The following is a 20874-nucleotide window of genomic DNA, read 5'->3' as shown; positions in this document are numbered from 1 at the left end:
CCTGCAGGGTAAATGGAGTGAGGTCCCCTACCTCCTGGCTTTCTTTGAGCTGAAATGTGACTTGTCCCATATCCCACCAAAGGGCAAATCACGCCTCTTAGGTTCAGCTTCTACCTCTTCTCCCTCTGCTCTGGATCCCCCTGATTTTTCTTCTCCTCCCCGACCTGTGCTAGTTCAACTTCCTCCACCGTATCAACCCGCTGCCTCAACATCACCACCTGATACTGCCTGCTCCCGACCTTTCTTCCCCTCCTCATACCCGATCCGGGCAACCTTATGCACCCCAGCCACCCAGATGCCTCTCAGGGAAGTGGCAGGCGCTGAAGGCCCTGTTAGGGTCCATGTCCCTTTCTTGATGACAGACCTGAGTCAGACTGACTCTAAGCTGGGCTTCTTTTCTTCTGGTTGCTCCCGCTTTACTAAAGAGTTCAAATACCTTATCCTTAGCTATGACCTTACTTGGCGGGACATCTGTTATTATTCTCTCCACATGTACTAACTCTGAAAGAGATCATATCATTCGAAAAGCTAGGGAAATAGCAGACTCCATGCATTGTCAGAATAATAGCACCTATCCCCCTGGGGAGACAGCCATTCCTACCCAGGATCCTACCTGGAATTACCAGACTCACCCCCAGCCCAATCCTGACTGCCTAAAGAGACCATATGGTTAATTGTCTCCTTCAGGGCATGAAGGCCGCCATTCAGAAAGGGGTCAATTATGAAAAAGTAGGGAAATCTACCAGGACCGCCATGAGAACCCCACTGTTTTTTCCTCCCGCCTTTCAGAGGCCCTACAAACCTACTAATATACACTCTAAAACTATGGGAATTAAATGAGTGTATCTTTATTACACTGGAATGAAGAAAACTTTCTTAAACAAGATATAAAAAAAGCATAGATCATAAGGTAAAAGCTGAATAAATTTTTTCTGCATCAACATTTTAAAATTTCATGTAGAAAAAGTCAATATAAGCCAGGGAAAAAGACAAGTGAAAGAGAGAAGATATTTTTAGTATATATATATATATATATATATATATATATAAATGATTAGTAGCCAGAATATATATATATATAAAACTCCTACAAGTTACTAATAAAAAGCAACAATACAATAGAAAAATGAACAAAAGATATGAATAATCATTTCACAGAAAACTCAAATGGTACATAAATGTGTGAAAAGATGTTCAGTCTCATTAGTAATTAGGAAAATGCAAGTTGTAAAAAATGATCATTCACCTTGGCCCCACCTCCACCCAGGTAACCACTCAGCAGTTAGCTGTATATAGGTGTATCTTTTTTTCCATGAATACACTAACACATATTACTGACAATAAACATATTTTGAATTGATGAACCAAGGAATAGCTGGGTGAGAATTAGACAATAGTAAATCAAGGGTGAGTTGTGTTAAAAGGAATAAGATGAATTTTCCTAGGAAACCGTGCAGGAAGCTGGGATTTCAGAAGCGTAATCTTAAACTCTTCATAACTAAATTTTGCCATCTGACAATTGGTGTTTTTAGGTTAAGTGAGTTAACAAAATGATGAGGGATTAAAGGGTAAACTTGTACTGCTCTTATTTTGCTGAGTTGGTTCTAGGGGTCTCTTGGACTGGGGGGCTCTTTTTGATGTTTAGTGTATCCACCTCGTCTCCAAAACTATAGAGAGGGGGCGGGAGACATCTGATCTAGTTAGATTTTAAATGAAACTGAAATGAAAGTTGACTTCCTCATTGTGGATACCCATGTGACATGTTCCAATGTCTTTGAAAAGTGAATCTAGCTGAAGCCTTCCAGATCTTTGGAGAGAGCCCACCTTCAAGCATTCTTAGCCTGGGAGCACCTGCTGGTTCAATCATGTATGTACTGTCTGCTTTTTTTCCTCCAGTTTGATCTTTAAACAGTTTGTGTTTTTAGCTTGCTCTGCCTGCCGGGTTTTAAATCTTCCGTTTCAGGAAGTAAACTAAATAATCAAGTCGCTCAATTTACCTCTTATTTTTTTTAACTAAAAGGAATCTGGTTTTGAAAAGTTAATGTGTGCTTGAACATATAAGCCTGAGGCTGAAACATAGTTTTCTTTGGAATATAATTGGAAGACTTTTTACACGGTTACAATTCCAGTTATTATTTTAAATGAAAAAGAAACAGAAAAGAAAGCAGAATTCAGTTTGAGGGAGAACTAGTCACTGAATTTCTGTTCAAGTCTTTTTATATTTACATAGAAGCGGTGTTTTCAAAAGTAGTTAATTGCTTCCTTTGAAATAGATATTTTGATGGTTGGGAAAAAAACATTAAAAAAATTAAATGACCCTTGGATGTGAATGCAATACATAGGGGTTGTCTTTTCCCCACTTCTAAATGTTGTGCATATTTAAGTAGGCAGTGAAGAGGAACTTATGCATTCAAAAATTATGAAGATAAATGATTTTTCAAAGATTTGCCTTCTTTTTAAGGATGTTGTGGTGTGTTGTTTTTTTTTGGAAAGAAGGAAAGAGGATTTCCTTTGGTTAGATTTCTTGGCAAATCCTGGAAAGTCCCTGCTTGCCTCCCCACCAACAACCCCCCAACCTTGGATGTAACTTTGGTTTACCAGATGTCAGGACATTTCTGAAAATCACATCTTAAAGAGCTACTAAGCATTAGAAGTGGTATTTCAGACATAAATCTGCAGTTACACTGTGTTACTGTATATCCCCCCAAAAGTTCCTGTATAATTCTGATTTGTAATATTCTGTCCCTTTGACAGACTTGGAGTCTCTATTTGTTATTATGAAAAAATACAGTCACAACATAAGCAGCTAATAGCTACTCTTCCTATGTGGCCCTTTCTTTAACAGAATGAAAGCGCTGCTGTTGGTGCTCCTGGGCTGTTCCTCAGCGATGACGCAACTTCACAAAGATCCCACCCTGGATTACCACTGGGATCTCTGGAAGAAAAACTATGGCAAACAGTACACGGAAAAGGTACAGGGGATTGCCACTTGAATGATTTGCTTTTACTCTAGTACCCTATGCTTTCCCCCTCTCAAATTATATTCTTACAAGCAATGTTTACAATAAATGTTACTCTCTCACTTCTTGCCAGATTCTGTTCTTGTTACTAGCGATACAGTAGGAAACAAAACAATTGGGGCTTATTTGTATCCTAGGGGAGGAGACAGGAAATAAGCAAATAAGTGAGCAGATATATAATACGTTAGATGGTGATAAGTGCAGTAGAGAAAAATAAAACAAGGCTTGAGGGGCAGGAAGGGCCATGGGTGATGGCGGTGAGAAGCTGGGAGTGATTATTCCATGTATATGATAGGATGGTCAGGCAAGGCTTGACATATAAGGTGAATTTGTGCAGAGAACTGATAGAAGCAAGGGAGCAAGCAAAGTACATCACTGGAGTAAAGGTCCCAGGCCAAGGTGAAAGAAGTACTTATTTAAGGAACAAAAAGCCCTATTTTAGTCCCTGGTACATAACAAGTGGTACCAGGTGTTGTTTCTTGATTCTCGCTTCCCACTTTGTACTTCAGTTTTTATTTCGAAGCATACTTACTGTTTGGTTTTAAGAACTTAATCCTAGTACTATAACTGTCTAATATTTCTGAATTTGTAAGCAAACATTCTCTATTTATTTACTTGATATATTATTTTTGAAGAAATGATCCTTTGAGTAGGACATGCATTCTGAGTTGTTTTCTTAGCAGTGATGGACTTCACCCTCATCCACTCCCCTTTAGATCCAGCCTCTAATTTCAAAGTCAGCTGGAGTTAGATGGGCAGGTAGTACCACGATCTGGTCAAATCAAAGCTCTTCTCTCTTTTCAATGATTTCAATCCCTAAGGAGGAATGAAAGTGACTTTCAATTAGTATCTTACCTTTATTTAATTTGTCCTACATTTCTTTATCTTAAAGTTCATTTCTTTTTTTCCTTCTCTGTACTTCATTCAATCTATTTTTCTTTCTTCCGTTTTTCCCCCTTCTAGTGGTTTGGAAGTGTATCTGTACGTGGCCAGTACTGGGGTAAAAGTAAAAACATTTGCACCAAGGGAGGGGGCTGCATCTAGACTCGCTACCTCAAATGAGGGTCTGGACCTGGGCCCTAACACTAAATGAAATGAGGCAGAAAAGAGTTGTTGCTGACTGCTCCTCGGGCAACTGCTTATTGTAAACTATGGCCTTGGGGGTCGGGGTGAGGGTCCGCAATGCACATTGTAGTCTATGTGTACTGGTTCTTCATAAATGGAGGGCAACGAAACCAACAGTCAAACTATGGATACACTCTGGGGCCGGCCCGGTGGCTCAGGAGGTTAGAGCTCCATGCTCCTAACTCTGAAGGCTGCTGGTTCGATTCCCACATGGGCCAGTGGGCTCTCAACCACAAGGTTGCCAGTTCAAGTCCTTGACTCCCGCAAGGGATGGTGGGCTCCGCCCCCTGCAACTAAGATTGAACACAGAACCTTGAGCTGAGCTGCAGCTGAGCTCCTGGATGGCTCAGTTGGTTGGAGTGTGTCCTCTCAACCACAAGGTTGCGGGTTCAACTCCTGCAAGGGATGGTGGGCTGTGCCCCCTGCAACTAGAAAATGGCAACTGGACCTGGAGCTGAGCTGCGCCCCCTGCAACTAAGATTGAAAGGACAACAACTTGACTTGGAAAAAGTCCTGGAAGTACACACTGTTCCCCAATAAAGTCCTGTTAAAAAAAAATATGGATACACTCTGGATAAAATTAAAATAATAGAAGCAAAAATTGTTTTAAAATTGCACTATATATAATGGAGTAACAGCTATACAAATGAACAAACTGGAAAGAGTTGTATAGAATCAGCAATCCAGAAGACAGTACTGAAGCATTCACCCAGAAGGCAGCACATGAAAATAAAAAGAAATGCAGGTAAAAGAGATGAAAGCAAGTTTGAGGCTCCAAAATATCTCTGATAGGAGTTTCTGAAGAAGAGAATTAGATAGAATAGTGGAGAAGCAATATTTGAAGAGATACTGGTTGAGAATTTTCCAGATATGAAAAAAAGTCCTGACTCCTTCAATCCTAAGTACCCAGAAGAGAAAAATAAAGAAATCCACACCCAGACATGCAATGAACCTACAAAACAGCAGAGAGAAAATCACAAAGTCACCAAAGTTAAAAACAGAAGTACAATTAGACTGACATCTGCAATAATAGATACCAGAAGACGATGGAGAAATATCCTCAAATAACTGAAGAAAAATAGCTAGGCATGTATAGTCAGCAAAACAATTTTCCAAAAGTGAGGGATAAAAAAAGACATTTTAAAAAGGCCTGTAAAGGTTAAGTGAGTTTATTGCCTACAAAAGATACACTTCAACAAATAGCAGTTTCTAAAACACACTTTTGTGCTTACTGAGAAAGTTTATTATGTATATCATAAAATAATATTAATCATCATCAAAGCAATTAAGAGCAAGAATTAAGATTAATATGCAATTTTACCAGTTATATCGGATATATTCATTTATTTGCACGCTCCCACACAGATCCACATTTGGTAGAATGCTTCATACTATGTTTATTTTCATTATTAAATGCTTGTGTGTGCAGGATTCAGTATAACTATGTTCTTTCCCCTTGTATTTTAGAATGAGGAAGCAGCACGGCGACTCATCTGGGAAAAAAATCTAAAATTTGTGACGCTTCACAATCTGGAGCATTCGATGGGAATGCATTCATACGATCTGGGCATGAACCACCTGGGAGACATGGTAGGTAAATTACAAATAATCCTACTTCCAATCTCAGTCAGCATGGTTTCTGCCTCTTCAAAGGCAGTTTGAAGGTAAACAACAAAGGAGAATTATCTATATGTACACACAGTTAGAAAAATGTGGAATATAAAGACAAGAATTTGTACAGATTTCTTTAGTCCTACTGTGGCCACTTTCCTTAACAAATCCCTTCTTTAGAGGAATATGTTAAACTTACAATAGTAATTGTTTTCATTTTTTATTCTAGAAAGCATTGCCACTCACAATCTTTTAGCAACCATACTTATCCAAGTCTAAATTGACAATTTAATATGGTCCACCTGTTTTCTTAATGAAGAAGAGTGTGGGTATTTAATATCACAGATAATCGATCTCCCATTAGTTTTTAGATTCCATTCTACCCTACAAAACTTTACCACCGTGGCCAAAATTAAGAATCATCGTACCCCTTGGAAGGGGACCCCATAGGTAGATTAAATTCCTACTTAAATGCAGGAATCTCCTTTGTTAATTCTTTTTCACAGGAAAATCAGTTCACTCCACTTTCAGGCAGCCCTTTTATAAAATTCTGCCTTGCTTTGAACCAAAAACTTGCCTTATTGTAATTTCTAGTTTTTACCACTTTCTTCTTCTCCTTCCTAATACCTAACTGGGGTGCTAATGCAAAGTGTCAGCCTAAAGAGACCCAGACAATTCACCTACCAGATAATTAGCACTAACTACCTACCTAACTACCTACCTAACTACCACTAGTTCAGAACTACCACTAGTTCTCCTCAGTTGTTGACTATTTTCAATAAGAATATTGAAAAGTAAGATATAAGTGAAATAATATATATATGTATATATATACATATATATGTAATTGCAGAAGTCAAATGTGACTTGTATTCATCTTTTGTTATTGGTATATATTGGTGTTACAGTTTTAATCATTTTTTCCTTTCTTAAAATGTGTGTACATGTTTTTGGCACCTGTGTGTGTGTATTTTATTATTATTTTTTTAACCTGTAGACCAGTGAAGAAGTGATGTCTTTGATGAGTTCCCTGAGAGTTCCCAGCCAATGGCGAGGAAATGTCACTTACAAGTCAAATGCTAATCAGAAATTGCCTGATTCTCTGGACTGGAGGGATAAGGGGTGTGTTACTGATGTGAAATACCAGGTGAGTGTCGTCATCCCAGGCCTCTGCACCCCGGTGAGAGCGCTCTCTTCCTTAGGTGCTTCCTCTAGCTTCTGAATTTGGCAGTGAACCTCCCCTATGTTACTGTCTAATTGTTTTTGTTATTCTTGTCTTCCCATCTACATTGTAAGTAAGCTCTCTGAGGGACCACGTATCATACTTTAGTGGTATTCCCCACAATGCTTAGAGCACCAATGGTGAGAGCCACGTTAGACAAAAACTGTGAACTAAACTAATAGGTCTTGAAGACTTACCCAGCTTCAGCCATCCGTCCACTACACTGGACCCTCCACCAAGCCAGTTGCTTGAGAAACAGCATCGTATAGGAGAGAACACCGATCAGGAAGTTTCCCCCTCCATCTCACTCATGAAGTTTGGGTTTGAAGGAGAGGAAGGAACTAGAGCTCAGAGTGGTCTATCAGTTCTACTAGTCAAGTGCATTCATGACTAGGCTGACATGGTTAGAATAAGAAATATGAAAAAAAAAAAAAAAGAAATATGGGCTTTATAAATTTGTTTCTATGTTTTGGCATTCCCTTTTGTTTGTTAAAAAAAACAAAACAAAAGCTACAAAAATCCTAAATTCGTTAGGGATAACAAAGGGTTCAACCCATGTGTCACCTTCGAGGTCAGGGGGAGGGAGAAGACCGAGCAGCTGCCCCAGGGTGTGACCAATGGAGAACGGGCAAACGAAGAAGTGCATGGCACTGCCAATCTCTTTTCCACCTAGATGTGTTTTTCTTTCAGCTAGGTTTGGGTTTCTTACTGGAGCTTCTCTAAAATATAAGTTTGGGAAGACCCAATAAACTACATATTTTGTTGACTATAAATCATTGAATGAGGTGTTTTCCATGGGTGCTTGCATTTTCATGGGTGATTTTGCTTTAACCAAAAGCAAATTCAACTTGCTTCCTTTGGGTAGAGAGCCAGGTGGGATGAGAGGAAGAGAGAGAGAGAGAGAGAGAGAGAGAGAGAGAGAGAGAGAGAGAGAGAAGTTATAATAGAGCTCTTGACCCACTGCACTTTTTAACTAAAGCAGCTTTGTGTTTTCCTGTTTGTAAAATAACTTTTCATCAAAAAAATTCTGAAGCTAAAAGAAATGTTAACCCTATGTTTCAGGCATCATTTGGCAGGAGGAAGGGTATTTTAGGTCAAGGTCATCACCCCAGCTCCTCTCAAAATCATTTTACTGTAGGCACCTATCTCCCTCCCTTAAGGGTGACGATGGCTGGGACTAAGTAGATGCTTAGTAAGTACTGTTTCTTCATATATTGGAATATGACAGTTCTGCTCTGAGCTTGACCATTTGCAAATCTTTATCAAGGTTGGACCCACCCAGAGAACAGTCAAATATTTAGTCTTCATTCCCACTGGCTAAGAGAAGAGGAAATTGTAGTGGGAGGCGCTCTTCCTGGAACTACTGACAGGGCTGACACGTTGGGTGTTATCCAGTTTGTTTTATGATGTCATCCTTACAACGTTCTATGCCAGCCTTTGTGACTTTGTCTCTGTTTTAGGGTTCTTGCGGTGCTTGTTGGGCTTTCAGCGCCGTGGGGGCCCTGGAAGCACAGCTGAAGCTGAAAACAGGACAGCTGGTGTCTCTGAGCGCACAGAACCTGGTGGATTGCTCGACTGAAACAAAATACAGCAATAAAGGCTGCAATGGCGGGTTCATGACAGAGGCTTTCCAGTACATCATCGACAACAATGGAATCGATTCAGATGCTTCCTATCCCTACAAAGCCATGGTGCGTCACAAGCAAGCATTTTGTGCTGCCCCATGACCTTATGTTGTGTCTTGACTGACCTTACTAAAGTCACCACCCAGCCAACCTCTTGAGAAGCAGTGTTGTGTGTGAGAACCCTGATCAGGAATTCTTAAACTCTCACAAGTTCTCTTTCTTACGCAGTAGCCTTCTTAATTTATCAGTGGCATATTGATTTTAAACAAGCAAGTAGAATGCATGCTGAAAAGTGGATTTTCAGCAAACCTTCCTTAAAAGTCCCTGTATCTGCCTGGTATTTAAACTTTTTTGTCCTGCGTTCTCCCATGCTCAGCTTTCTTCTCAGATCATTAACCTCGTCATTCTCCGACCTACTGGAAAGCTAAATAAAGCTCTCTCTTTCCTCCTTGCAATTTCATTATACGTTTTATTAAATGATATAAATAATATGTCCATATTACAGAAAATTTAGAAGAAAAAAAATCACTCAAAAATCTCCTACCTTAACCACTATCATTCTGGTTTCTTTCTTTCTTTTTTTTTTATTTGTATATTTTTATTTGGAAATGTTTATATCAGTACAGTGGAACTAAATTTTAAGAGATACTAGGTGTCATTACTTTGGATATCATTAGTTTATTACAAAAGAGACATGGAAATTATTTACATGATGAGATTTCAGAACTTCAGTACAATGGGCAGCTTCACGTGATGCCGTCAGTAGTGATTTATTTCAGTCTGCATACTTTCCAAGAATGTCACCGTCTCTAAATAAGAAATAATCCTTGTCATCTATAATGACTTTGGTGCCTCCATATTCTGGAAGAAGAACTTTCTCCAACTTTCACGCTAACTGGTTGAATCTCTCCGCCCTTTCCTTGAGATCCGGATCCAACAGCTACTACTGTGGCTTGCAATACTTTTCCTTGAGATTTTTCTGGAAGCATAATTCCTCCCTTGGTTACAGTTTCCACAGCACTCCTTTCAACTAATACTCGGTCAAAGAGGGGGAGAAACTTTCTAAATGCCTGTCCTGCCATGACTCTGGCAGCAGCAGTTTGTACTCTTGGTTTATTTCTTTCAAGTTCTTTTTCCTACTAAGCATTTTAAAAGCAGAGTTGTACAAACAACAAACATGAATTAGTAACCTCCCCTTGTCCACTTAACATATACTCTGTTTTCCATATTATCTGGTCTTTACAAACTAGCATTTGAACAGCTTGTCTTGCAGGCATTATATCATCAAAAGGATTTTAAAGTTCTGATCTACAGTTAATGATCTTTATGTAGCATACCCCTACAGTCCACCTCAGAATCTGAGGGACATTATCCTGGCAAGTTCTGCATGTACGAAGATGTTCACAATTTGAAACAAGCGAATAGTTGTGTTTTTCCTTTGTTATGGATGGAACATGCAACTGTTAGGGTTTGGAAGATTTGATTTTTCTTTCCTCAAAAAGAGGGAGGAAACTTAGACACTTGAAAAGGCTAGATGAGGAAAGAAAACTTATTTGAAGGTATTTGTTTTTACACTTTTATTGATTTTAAGTGTGTTTTTCCAGGACCCATCAGCTCCAAGTCAAGTAGTTGTTTCAATCTAGTTGTGGAGGGCGGCCCATGTGGGGCTCGAACTGGCAACTTTGTTGTCAAGAGCACTGGCTCTAGTCAACTGAGCCAACCAGCTGCTCCAAGAAAACTTATTTGAAATCCAGACTTAGGATATTGGTGATTTATAAAGGAAGTTGAAATATACTTCTTTATCTGATTTATACCTTTTTCTTCTTTTTTTTTTCAGGATGAAAAGTGCCAATATGACGCAAAATATCGAGCTGCCACATGTTCAAAGTACACTGAGCTTCCTTATGGCAGTGAAGAAGCCTTGAAAGAAGCTGTGGCAACTAAAGGACCCGTGTCTGTTGCTATAGATGCGAGTCATCCTTCTTTCTTCCTCTACAAAAGTGGTAAGAACTCCAATATATTATCCTCCCGTTATGTGCTGCCTTGCACGATAAGACAGAATATTCTCTTGCCCCATCAGTCCACCTGTGGATGTTTAGGTTGAACGGAACCCTCCAATTTCATAGCTGCATTTTATACCCAGTTCTACTTAGTGCAGTAATACATCCCAACGTTTACTCCGGCTTCGTGAGGAGTACTATGATCAATTCTTTCCTTGCATTACAGTGGTACCTCGGTTTTCGAACGTCTCCATTGACGAACATTTCGGTTTAAGAACACCGTAAATTTTATGGATCTATAGTATCATTAGATGGTAAACTTCAGGCTAACTTTGCAGTTTTAGGGGTTGATTTTAAAGGTCTGGAACGGATTTTGCATTACTTTCTATGGGGAAAGCGCACCTCGGTTTTCAAACATTTCAGAACTCGAACGGTCTTCCGGGACGGATTATGTTCGAAAACTGAAGTACCACTGTATCTCATTTAATCCTCACAATAACCCTGTTACATAGATGAAAAACCTAAGGCTCAGGTTAATTTGTCTAAAGCCACACAGTCTGAAAGTGATCAGCTAGGATGGGAAAGTGTGTGAGTTGACTACAGAGCCTGTTGGTCATACACTGTGGGTGCTGCTACTCCATGCGTGTGTGTGGGGGGGGGGGACACGGGGGGGGGGGGCAGCATTGTGTTACACAAAGAAGACCAGAATCTTTTTTTTAAACCTCACCTTAAAGACCATTTAATCTAGCAAAGGTTGAAAATGTATGGAATAAACCATTTAGGGATATTTACAAAGAAATATAATAACTATATGTAAGTTAAAAACGATTTGGAAAAAGGTGGCAATTTATCAAAGAAGATTCCCGAGGGAGCTGTGCTTGGATGGATGCCCAACTTGGCAAGACAATGGACAAATTTAGATAGGGTTGATGGGGAAGAATTATGAACTCTAAATAGTTGAAACAGGAGAGGATATGTTTCCAAATTTTTAATGAACCCAGCCAGTGAGCAAAAGAGTCTAATAAAAGTCGTAGCATTTTCAAATGTTGTCACATCTCACTCGCTCTTTTTCTCCACCCGTGTCTTCTTCTCAGGTGTCTACTATGACCCATCCTGTACTCTGAAAGTGAACCATGGTGTTCTGGTCATTGGCTATGGTACCCAGAATGGGAAAGACTACTGGCTTGTGAAAAACAGGTAATGTATTTATACTTTAACGCATATTGAATTAAAATCAGGAATTAGAGGGAGGCCCAACAAATGCTTTCTTGTGATGACGATGACAAGCATAATACTGATATTTATATATCGCTCTTTACAAAGTGACATTCTCAAGTACTCAGTACTCCCATTTCTTCACTTCCTGTTCTGCTTTCAGCACTTTGTTTTCATGATTTATCTTCTGGAATACTTCTCTGATCATTCCTTCTGGTCTCCTTTGGGAACACCTAGTCCTCTGCTTAGCGTACAAGAGAGAGAAAAGTGAGACCTGAAAAGTGTCCAGTGAGTGGCTGGTACATAGGACATTTGAGGCCTATTAAAGCACAGCTGTTTCAAATAATGTCACTTGTCTTCTTGCAATCAACCAGCATGTCTGAGTTTCTCCGTGGCATGCAAAAACACAGCCTTCCTTAGAGTCTTGAGCAAAAATTTGCAATGGCTTCCCTTTGCCTGTGGAATTAAACTGTAAGTTCCCCAGCCTGCAATTCCAAGCTCTTCACCACATGGCCCCAAATCACCTTTCTATCCTCTTTCTCCCACTACTCCCCTGGAGACATCCAATTCTCCTTTCAACTCAGTTTCCTGTTGCTCTCCAAATACAAACACAGTGGGCTTTTTCTCAGTTTCACACTTTTATTTGCATCCTAGTTATAGCAGTTAATGAATTCTGCCTCATAATTATTTGTATACCTACAATTAAAAAATCCCAGAATCATAAAGAACTTTAGAAATCATTTCTCTTACAAAGACTTTTTTCTTTTTTCTTTCACTAGTCTGTCACAAAGTGGGGGGAAAAGACTGTTTCGGCGAATCTTTCATAAATCTAAATTTATTTGATGCAAAGGACTATCTTTAAATTAGAGAGAATGTCCTCTTAAGTTTTGTTTTTGCTGTTTAAATGTCTTTTCTTTTACAACATGACGGTGATATTAGGAGTATGTCTCTGTTCGTTTGTTTCTATCTGTACTTGCTAATTTAAAAATTGGTAATTTTATGTCAATCTGCAAATATTTTTTTTTAATTCTCAAAGTCCATGAAACAAAAAAGTAAGAGAACCACTGATCCCCTCTAACTTTTATGTGACCCATGAATTCCTTCTGCGACGTCTCTGACAAGTTGTGCAAACCTCTGATTAATCACTTCCAATGCCAGGGGCTCACCTCCTCCCAAGGTAGCATAGTCCAGCTTCAACTGTGAGAAAATCTTAGCTCCAGTTCTAGGTCAAAAATCTGTTTGAGGGTTGCACTTTTCATTGCTTACTTTAGAATTTCCTGCCCTATGTCTTTTCCACAGTAGTCACTCAAAAATATTTCTTAATTGACAGTCTAACGGAATTTGTTTGATAGGAAATCATCAACTATGATCCCATTATGCAAAAACATTTAGAGGTGGAGCCTTGAAAAGGATAATAATACCCTTTCTCTGCGTAAGGTGTGTTTACAGTGCAGGAGGATTAAAGGTTTGGGATGGACCTTGTAGTCTTTTCCTTGATATTAAGTTTATTCATCAGTATAGAACTAGGCCTTCCAAAGTATCTTGAAAATTGCCTAAAAGCCCTGGGGAAATTATTATATTACGTTGTTCTGATTTTGTTTTACAGCTCTTCATATACAGTCACTTTAGGAGAAAAACAATCTAAGAGACAAAAAGTTGATAATGTGATTTGATTGTATTCATTTGTAATTTTGTGTTTTTGTTTTTCTAAAGCTGGGGCCACAACTTTGGTGACAACGGATATATTCTGATGGCAAGAAATAGTGGAAATCACTGTGGAATTGCCAGTTATCCCTCTTACCCAGAAATCTAGAGGATCTCTTCATTGTTATAACAAACTAAAAAAGATGAAACACTTTCTCTTCACTTAATTTTACCTGCTGTATCCGGTAGAAATAAGTGTGTCATGATCAATGCATATTTACTGTACTAACAGAATACATAGTTGGAGTCTTCTACTTTTAACTTTGCAGATCTTGGTAAAAGTTTGCTAAGTAAAAATTAACAATGTACTGTAATTATAACTGTGTGAGAATTAGTCAACCCGACACAATCTGTCATGTTTGTCATTGTCTTATTTTACACTCTTTGTCTTTTTAAGTCCCCGTGTAACTTGATGGCATATAAATGCTTAATAAATACCTGTCATTTCAATTTTGTACCGTTGCCGCATAGTATTCTTTTCTTATTCTTAGGTAACTCTTATAATCTATATGAGAGTGTACATGGTTAATGTGGCTCAGGTTGTATCTTTGCTGGTAAAAGGATTCAATATATACAAGTATTATAATAAATGATGTTAAAATAGATAAATGCTTAAGAGACAATCTGTTTTCAAATACTTTGGAAGAATTATTTTAATGACCAACAATTAATATACTAATTCAATTATGCTTACCTAGTCATTAGCAATTTGGCCAGGACCTTTGGGGGAAAATAATTAAGTCAATTTGAATAAAATAACTAAACTGAATTTCTTTTAATATTTAGTATTTAATATTCCGTTACTCATTTTTATCTAATTCAGATTGATCTCACAACTGCTCTAAATTAATAGACAGTTTCTGAAAAGGCAGCAAGAACTTTAAATTTTATAAGTTTGTGCCTAACACATGAAAAATGTGGGGGATGATGTCATTAGTATATCTTAAGCTGAACTTAAACAAATTTCACTGTCTCTTAAAGTGTGTTTTAAAGAACAAGAATTGATAACTATAAAAACATGGTCATAATATATGACTATCATCAAAAGTGGAGAGAAACATTCTAGTTAAAAAGTATTGAGTTGATTATTCTTTAGTTTTTATTTTGCCCGCAATTTTTCAAGCACTATAAATGCAATAAAAATAAGAGTTCTTCACCTTTGTCAGTCTGATGAAGTCTGTGGACACCTCAGAATAATGTTTTTAAATGCATAAAATAAAATATATAGTGTTACAAAGGAAGGAAGACAATTATATTGAAATACAGTTGTTAAAATGTTAAAATATAAATGTGTGCAGGTCATACAACCCTCATGTGAGAAGTGTTATACTTGTGTCTTTATACATGCATTAAATAACAAGACTTAATAACTATCTTAAATTTGAAGTAAAGATGAGTATAAATGATATTTGCAGATAGCCACAAAAGCTATAATGTGATATGAAAATATCTGAGTTGTCTTTTGGTGAGAAAGTTACAAGTATTGCTGATATTATTGTGGGTTATGGACTACATTCAGAATTAAAGGAAATGATAACTTTCAGTTAGAGGTTAGTGAAAATAAAGATGTAATTTTTTTCCCCATACAAATTCACAGATTCTCTGAATTTTATCCATGTACCCTTTAGGGATCCGTGGATCCCAGGTAAAGAACCCCTGAACTAAATAAGGGCAGTAATGAAATACCTAACAAAAATCTTTATTATCCAACATAAGGGAAAATTTTAGCAATAAGTAATTTCAAACTTACAGAAACAAAAACTTTTCTTAAATAAAAAGTTTAAGAAATAAATTTAAGAAAAAACCTTATTCTAGAACTTGTATATAGAATGATTTGAAGAAGCTAAAAAGGATATTAGCTAGAAGTTATTACAGTAAGTATATATGTGAGATAATAAAACCCTAGACAAATTTAGCTGCTGTGAAAAAATAAATAAAAAAATTTAAAAAGGGGGTGGCCGGTTAGCTCAGTTGTTTAGAACGTGGTGCTAGTAACACCAATGTTGCCAGTTCAATCCCCACATAGGCCACTGTGAGCTGCGCCCTCCTGAAAAAAATAAAATTTAAAAAATAAATAAAGTGATACTAGTTTTAAAAAAATAAAAATAATTTTAAAAATACAAAAGAGCAAATTGGAGTCATAGAGTAAAAGTTGACAAAAATTTTAACTGGGTAAAACAGGTAAAGAAACAGGATTTAAACATTCCAGAACTAGAAGTCTACTGGACAATGCCATTAAAGGTAGTTAACAAAAATATGAAGACAGAGACTTATTATCTCTTTGAATAAAATTACTCTTACTCTTCTCTAAATGAGAATCTTCATGATGCTTCAAATATGCATACTTTAAGTTTCCAGACAGCTGTATTAATCAGAACATGTCTGTCTTTAAAAACAAAAAGAAAAGCAACCTTTATAAGACATGACTATTCAAGATGCATCAATGTGTCTGCTGATGCCCACACCCCATCCTTCAATTCATTCTCCAACCAATAGCCAGAGTGATCATTTAAAACTATAAATTAGATAATATCTTTCCCAATTATAACCATTCCATAGTTCCCACTGCACCTGAAAAAAAAACATCAATTCCTCAACATTGACTGTTAAATTCTGCTTATCCCGTCTTTCCTTTCTCATCTGGGGTCATTTCTCCACATTTGCTATGCTTCAGCCATACTGGCCATCCTTCCGCTTTTTAAAGCACTTCTTACTTTGCGAGTGTTTTCTCTCTGCCCAGAATGCCCTTCCGCCCAACCCTCCCACACCCGCCCCAACTCTTCTTCTAGTAAGTTCTTCGCATCCTTCTGGTTGTAACTCACATGTTATTTCCTCAGAGAGCCTTCCACGACTCACCCTCTCATCTAAACTAAGTTGCTCCACCTTTGACTTTCTCATTGAAGCCAGTGTTTTTCTTTCATAACGCCTTGTGTCAAATTGTAACTCTGTATGTATTTATATGCTTATGTGTATAACATCTCTTTCCTTCCTTAGACTGTAAGTTCAAGGAGGGCAGAACTCATGCGTCTTGTTTACCATATTGCACCTAGAACATAGATAGCATAGTGCCTGCCTTAAAGTAGTCAGTCACTATTTGTTGAAAGAATGAATGAGTGATGAATGAATGCAAATGACTGACCAGCACATTATAAGTCTTAGAAGTAAAAGTATGTCCTAATAGTTTGTTCACAATAATGGAAATTTAACACTTTTTAGAAACTGTTTTAAAACTCCTGTTAAAATTTAAAGGAACCCATTATTCAATCATTTCCCTCTTTTCCTCCCTCTCTCTTTCCTCCTCTTTCCAGGCCTGTACTTTGAAAATATTTTGTTCCTGTCTTTTCTGCTTCACTAAGATAAAGATAATGAATGAGAATGCTTTAATCAAACATATAATATTCAGGTAGCTATCAGTTCCTGAGGTGTTTTTTTTTAATTTATTTAATTTGTAGTAGCGCTAATGTATTCAATAGCTCAAAAATCAAAAAGTATTGTAAGGGAGGAAAAAATATCTTTTCCTATTACCCTCATGGGGACAGAGTCCCAGAACAGTTTCCAGGCTCTCGGCCTCACGTGGAAAGGTGCTTGCTTGCTCAGTTATTAGATGGCCATCAGCTGTAATCAGATGGACATCCGCTGTGGCTGGGTGGCCATCAGCTGTAACCAGTTAGCCATTGGCCACTAATATAACTGCCATGGCTACACTAGGGGGTTGGTTGGTTGGCAGAGAAGTGGACTGTGGATTGCGGCTAGCAAATGGGGTTAGCAACCATGGATGGCAGATTGCGGATCGTGTGGATTACTTTCTGTGTCTCGCCTGGCCGCCAGCGAGACTGGGGTGCAGGAAGACCCCCTTGTTGGGGTACTGGCGGATGTTTGCTTTCATGTCTTGACCAGCCGCCATTGAGAACATAGTGGTATGACTCCCCTATCTATGGCTCCGTTGTTCCTTTTCGGCCGCCCCATATCCTGCGTTCTTATGCGGGGCGCGGGATCTGAGACCCTGCATGACAACCCTCCTAGCTTCTTCAGCTGGAACCCTGTAAATTCGACTGTCAAAAGGCAGATTAACAAGAGAAAAGCCTACAAATTTATTTAATATACATTTTACATTACACGGGAGCCTTCATAAGGAAATGAAGGCTGGAAGAAACAGTTCAACTTCAGTGTATTTAGACTAGGTTTGAAGAAGAGTGGAAAGTCCTGGAAAAATGTGATAGGACAAAAGGGTATGAGCTAAGGGTAGTGACTGGAGGAAACTCGGCCAAGCCTGTTCTTAGGGACTCCTCTCGGCATCCCTCCATCTTTGGAGAAAAGAAAGCTCCTTTCCTTTTCCAGGTACAGGGTGGGCTTCTTTCACATGAGGGTCTTACAATCTGCTTCAGAGAGTCCTTCCTGCACCTGCAGTTTTTCAAATTCCTTCAGCTTAAAATAGCCAAGGTGCCAGATTTTGGCGTAGTGTGTTCTGAACCCTGTCGGTATATAACACTGAACTCACAGCCAAAAGCCCTTTAACTCCTGCCTGAACAAAGCTTATCTAACATGTATTTTCTCTGTATGGCACATCACAACTTTCTTACATTTAGACACACCAGACAGCACTTCTGCACAATGCATGTTAAACGGCAAAATCATGCACATAGAAAAAGGCACAAAAGTGCAAAAAACCTGGAACTACATAGGCCACCAAAAGGACACTTGTTTACAATATGAGAGCTGAAACAAGAAAGCAGAGCATCACGTTGTTCAGCCTCAGCTGGGGACACATGTGTAGGGAGACTCAAATTTCTGCCACTCTGCATCTCTGCATGTCTGCAAATGACTACAAAAGTGCTGTACTGGATTGATTATTCATTGGGGTTACAAATAAACTTTAGTAACTAGGTGAATTTACATATATGAAATACATGAATAATGAAGATTTTATATTCCGTGAAAAAACTCTATCCCACTCCTTTCTCCTATAGGCTCAGATCTCTACTCCTTAGAAGTAACCACTATTATTAGTTTCTTGTGTATCTTCCTAGAATTTATTATGCATATGCAGGCAACTTAAACATACATATAGGTTACTTTTTTATCTTTAATTTTGAAGGAATCCAGAATATGCCACAGTGGCATAAGGATTATCTTGAACTGAAGACATTTGAAAATCAATGGCTACAAGAAGAAATGTCACATTTCTTTGTGAATTCCTATGCACATGTACATAATTAAATGGTGTTTTTTTTCTCTTGCTAATCTTTCTGTTGTCAGTTTAATTTGCAGGCCCCCAAGTACTAAACCTAAGAGGGTAGAGGAAAGGTTTTTCCTCCCCAACAATTTCAAGCAAATGATAAATTGTATAAAAATTTATCTATAGTATATACATGTGTATCTTGACAGTCTTTGTGTGTAATATAACCAAGAATTTATCAATTTCTAGACAGCAAAAATGTTATGTTCTCTACAATACGTAGTAGCTGTTATTAAACAATTCAGAAGCACATTCAAAATGATTCTGTCATTAACGCTATGCATGACTGAATGTTGTTTTATCTGTAAAAGCCTAACATCCCATCCTCTTAACCAATATTTTTAAAAATCAGTAATATTTTTAAATTGATAATTATTTTAGCTGTTTCTTCTAGTATTTACCTTTAGTTTTCTAATATATTTGTGTTGCTTTTTTTTTTTTATGAGGGTACAGCTCACAGTGGCCCATGCGGGGATCGAACTGGCAACCTTGGTGTTATCTGCACCATGTTCTAACCAACTGAGCTAACCGTATTGCTATTTTTGACATTAATTTTAAATGATATCTGTATATTTACTATTATAGTAGTTGATGTTAAAGCCCTCTTGCACCAACACCACCCATTTCTCCACTCTCATCCTCAAAATATAGTCAGTGATATCAGTTAAATCAGTAATTAGTGATTGCATTGAAGGAATTCAGAACAGAGCACCCCAAAATATGCTACTCTGGCATATTGACTATTTTGACTTAAAGGCACTTGAAAAACAGCAGCTGCAAGAAGGACATTCTACTCTTCCTTCTTTTTCTTAAAAGCAGGAGATGAAATTCCCATGTGAAAGACGTCCTGCCTATACGACAAGGAGAGACAGTCTTATCACCAAGAACGTGAAGTTGAGGCCGAGATAAACCAGTACAAACTTTGTTTAACTAATCTTTATCTTCCCAGTCATTTCTCTACTCATTTCACTACCCCAGCCCAAGCCCTTTTGCTTAGTCACATTTTCACAGTTTACTCTTTGTCCAATTCAGTATATAAGCATTCAACTCTGCTTCTTAGGATCTTCATTTTTCTTGTGAAAACTCCCATGTACATGTAAACATATATATTATATACATATATATTACATGTATGTTCATATACATATTATATATACCTATATTATATAAATGTAATATATATTACATATTTACATGCTTTTCTTAAACTTGCATGCTTTTCTTCTGTTAATCTGTCTTCTGTCTGTTTAATTTGTAGCCAGAGACCCTAAGAAAGTAGAAGAGAAATTATTCCTTCCCTACAGCATTATGCTGATTCTATGGTTCACAGATTGGCTATTTCATTTTTTTTATATATGTAGTTGTTAATGACTCAAAATAAATTTATTATGAAGCACCATATCATAAACTTAATATGTCACCATTACGTGATGCAGTGGCTCCCCCTCTGCCAGCACTGAAATTAATTGTGATCTGGGACAACCAACTTTACCAGAATCAGTTTTCTCATCTCTGAAACAGGGGTAATATTTGTGTCTTCCTCACAAGGTTCTTGGAAGAAGCAAAGTAAGAGTAAGATAGAAAAATAAGATAGTGAAATGTGAAAGCCCTTTGTAAACTCTAAGTGTGAGAGAAATAGAAAGCCAAATAATTATTAGACCAAGGGATTGTCACTAATTTTGACCCTGAAAACAGGGGTCTAGTTTTCATTCCTCTCTTAAGTGACACTGGGCAAATCTTTTCATATCTGGAGTGGTTGTTTTCTAACTGGTAATGCAACAAGTATTCATGTTTATGAATAATTACAATATATTTACACTAACAACTTATTTGAATCTATACCAATCTGTAAACTAAGAAGCTTGTACTGCTAGACTATCTCCACATACCTTCCAGGTCTGATTTTATTATTGTGTTTCTAAAAGAGACATCAATTACCTTCAAAGCTATCCACTGTCCTTAGAGACATAGCACAGTAGAAATATCTAAGTTAAAGGACGGTGGAACGACTGTTTCCTGAAGACACAGAGAGTGAAAGGTGCGTCTGCACTACGTGTTAGATGCAATAACAAAATCAAAGTTAGAAAATAATCAGAAATTAATCTGATTAATTAAA

The 20874-nt window shown here is 37.7% G+C and overlaps 2 protein-coding genes across 2 annotated transcripts; one reads left to right on the top strand and one right to left on the bottom strand.

Annotated features, from left to right (window-relative positions):
• Nucleotides 1–1728: 1728 nt before the first annotated feature.
• Nucleotides 1729–13977, top strand: CTSS (cathepsin S). The gene is made up of 8 exons (XM_074318691.1): nucleotides 1729–1867; nucleotides 2846–2972; nucleotides 5613–5735; nucleotides 6754–6903; nucleotides 8439–8669; nucleotides 10441–10606; nucleotides 11698–11800; nucleotides 13532–13977. The coding sequence occupies exons 2-8, from the start codon at nucleotides 2847–2849 to the stop codon at nucleotides 13629–13631; spliced, it is 999 nt and encodes a 332-aa protein (XP_074174792.1). The 5' UTR covers nucleotides 1729–1867; nucleotide 2846; the 3' UTR covers nucleotides 13632–13977.
• Nucleotides 9234–9685, bottom strand: LOC141568524 (10 kDa heat shock protein, mitochondrial-like). Its single transcript, XM_074318692.1, is given in 2 exon segments — nucleotides 9234–9481; nucleotides 9483–9685. Coding segments are annotated over 2 exon segments (306 nt in total). The 3' UTR covers nucleotides 9234–9378.
• Nucleotides 13978–20874: the final 6897 nt, after the last annotated feature.

The sequence above is a fragment of the Rhinolophus sinicus genome, linkage group LG14 (assembly GCF_036562045.2).
Source record: "Rhinolophus sinicus isolate RSC01 linkage group LG14, ASM3656204v1, whole genome shotgun sequence".
NCBI classification, from domain to species: Eukaryota; Metazoa; Chordata; class Mammalia; order Chiroptera; family Rhinolophidae; genus Rhinolophus; species Rhinolophus sinicus.
This window is presented reverse-complemented; position numbering and strand designations above follow the sequence as displayed.

Coding starts and splice junctions, on each gene's coding strand:
- CTSS (XM_074318691.1), top strand. CDS start 2,847: ATGAAAGCGCTGCTGTTGGTGCTCCTGGGCTGTTCCTCAGCGATGACG. Junction 2,973..5,612: donor GCAAACAGTACACGGAAAAG/GTACAGGGGATT, acceptor CTTGTATTTTAG/AATGAGGAAGCAGCACGGCG. Junction 8,670..10,440: donor CCTATCCCTACAAAGCCATG/GTGCGTCACAAG, acceptor TTTTTTTTTCAG/GATGAAAAGTGCCAATATGA.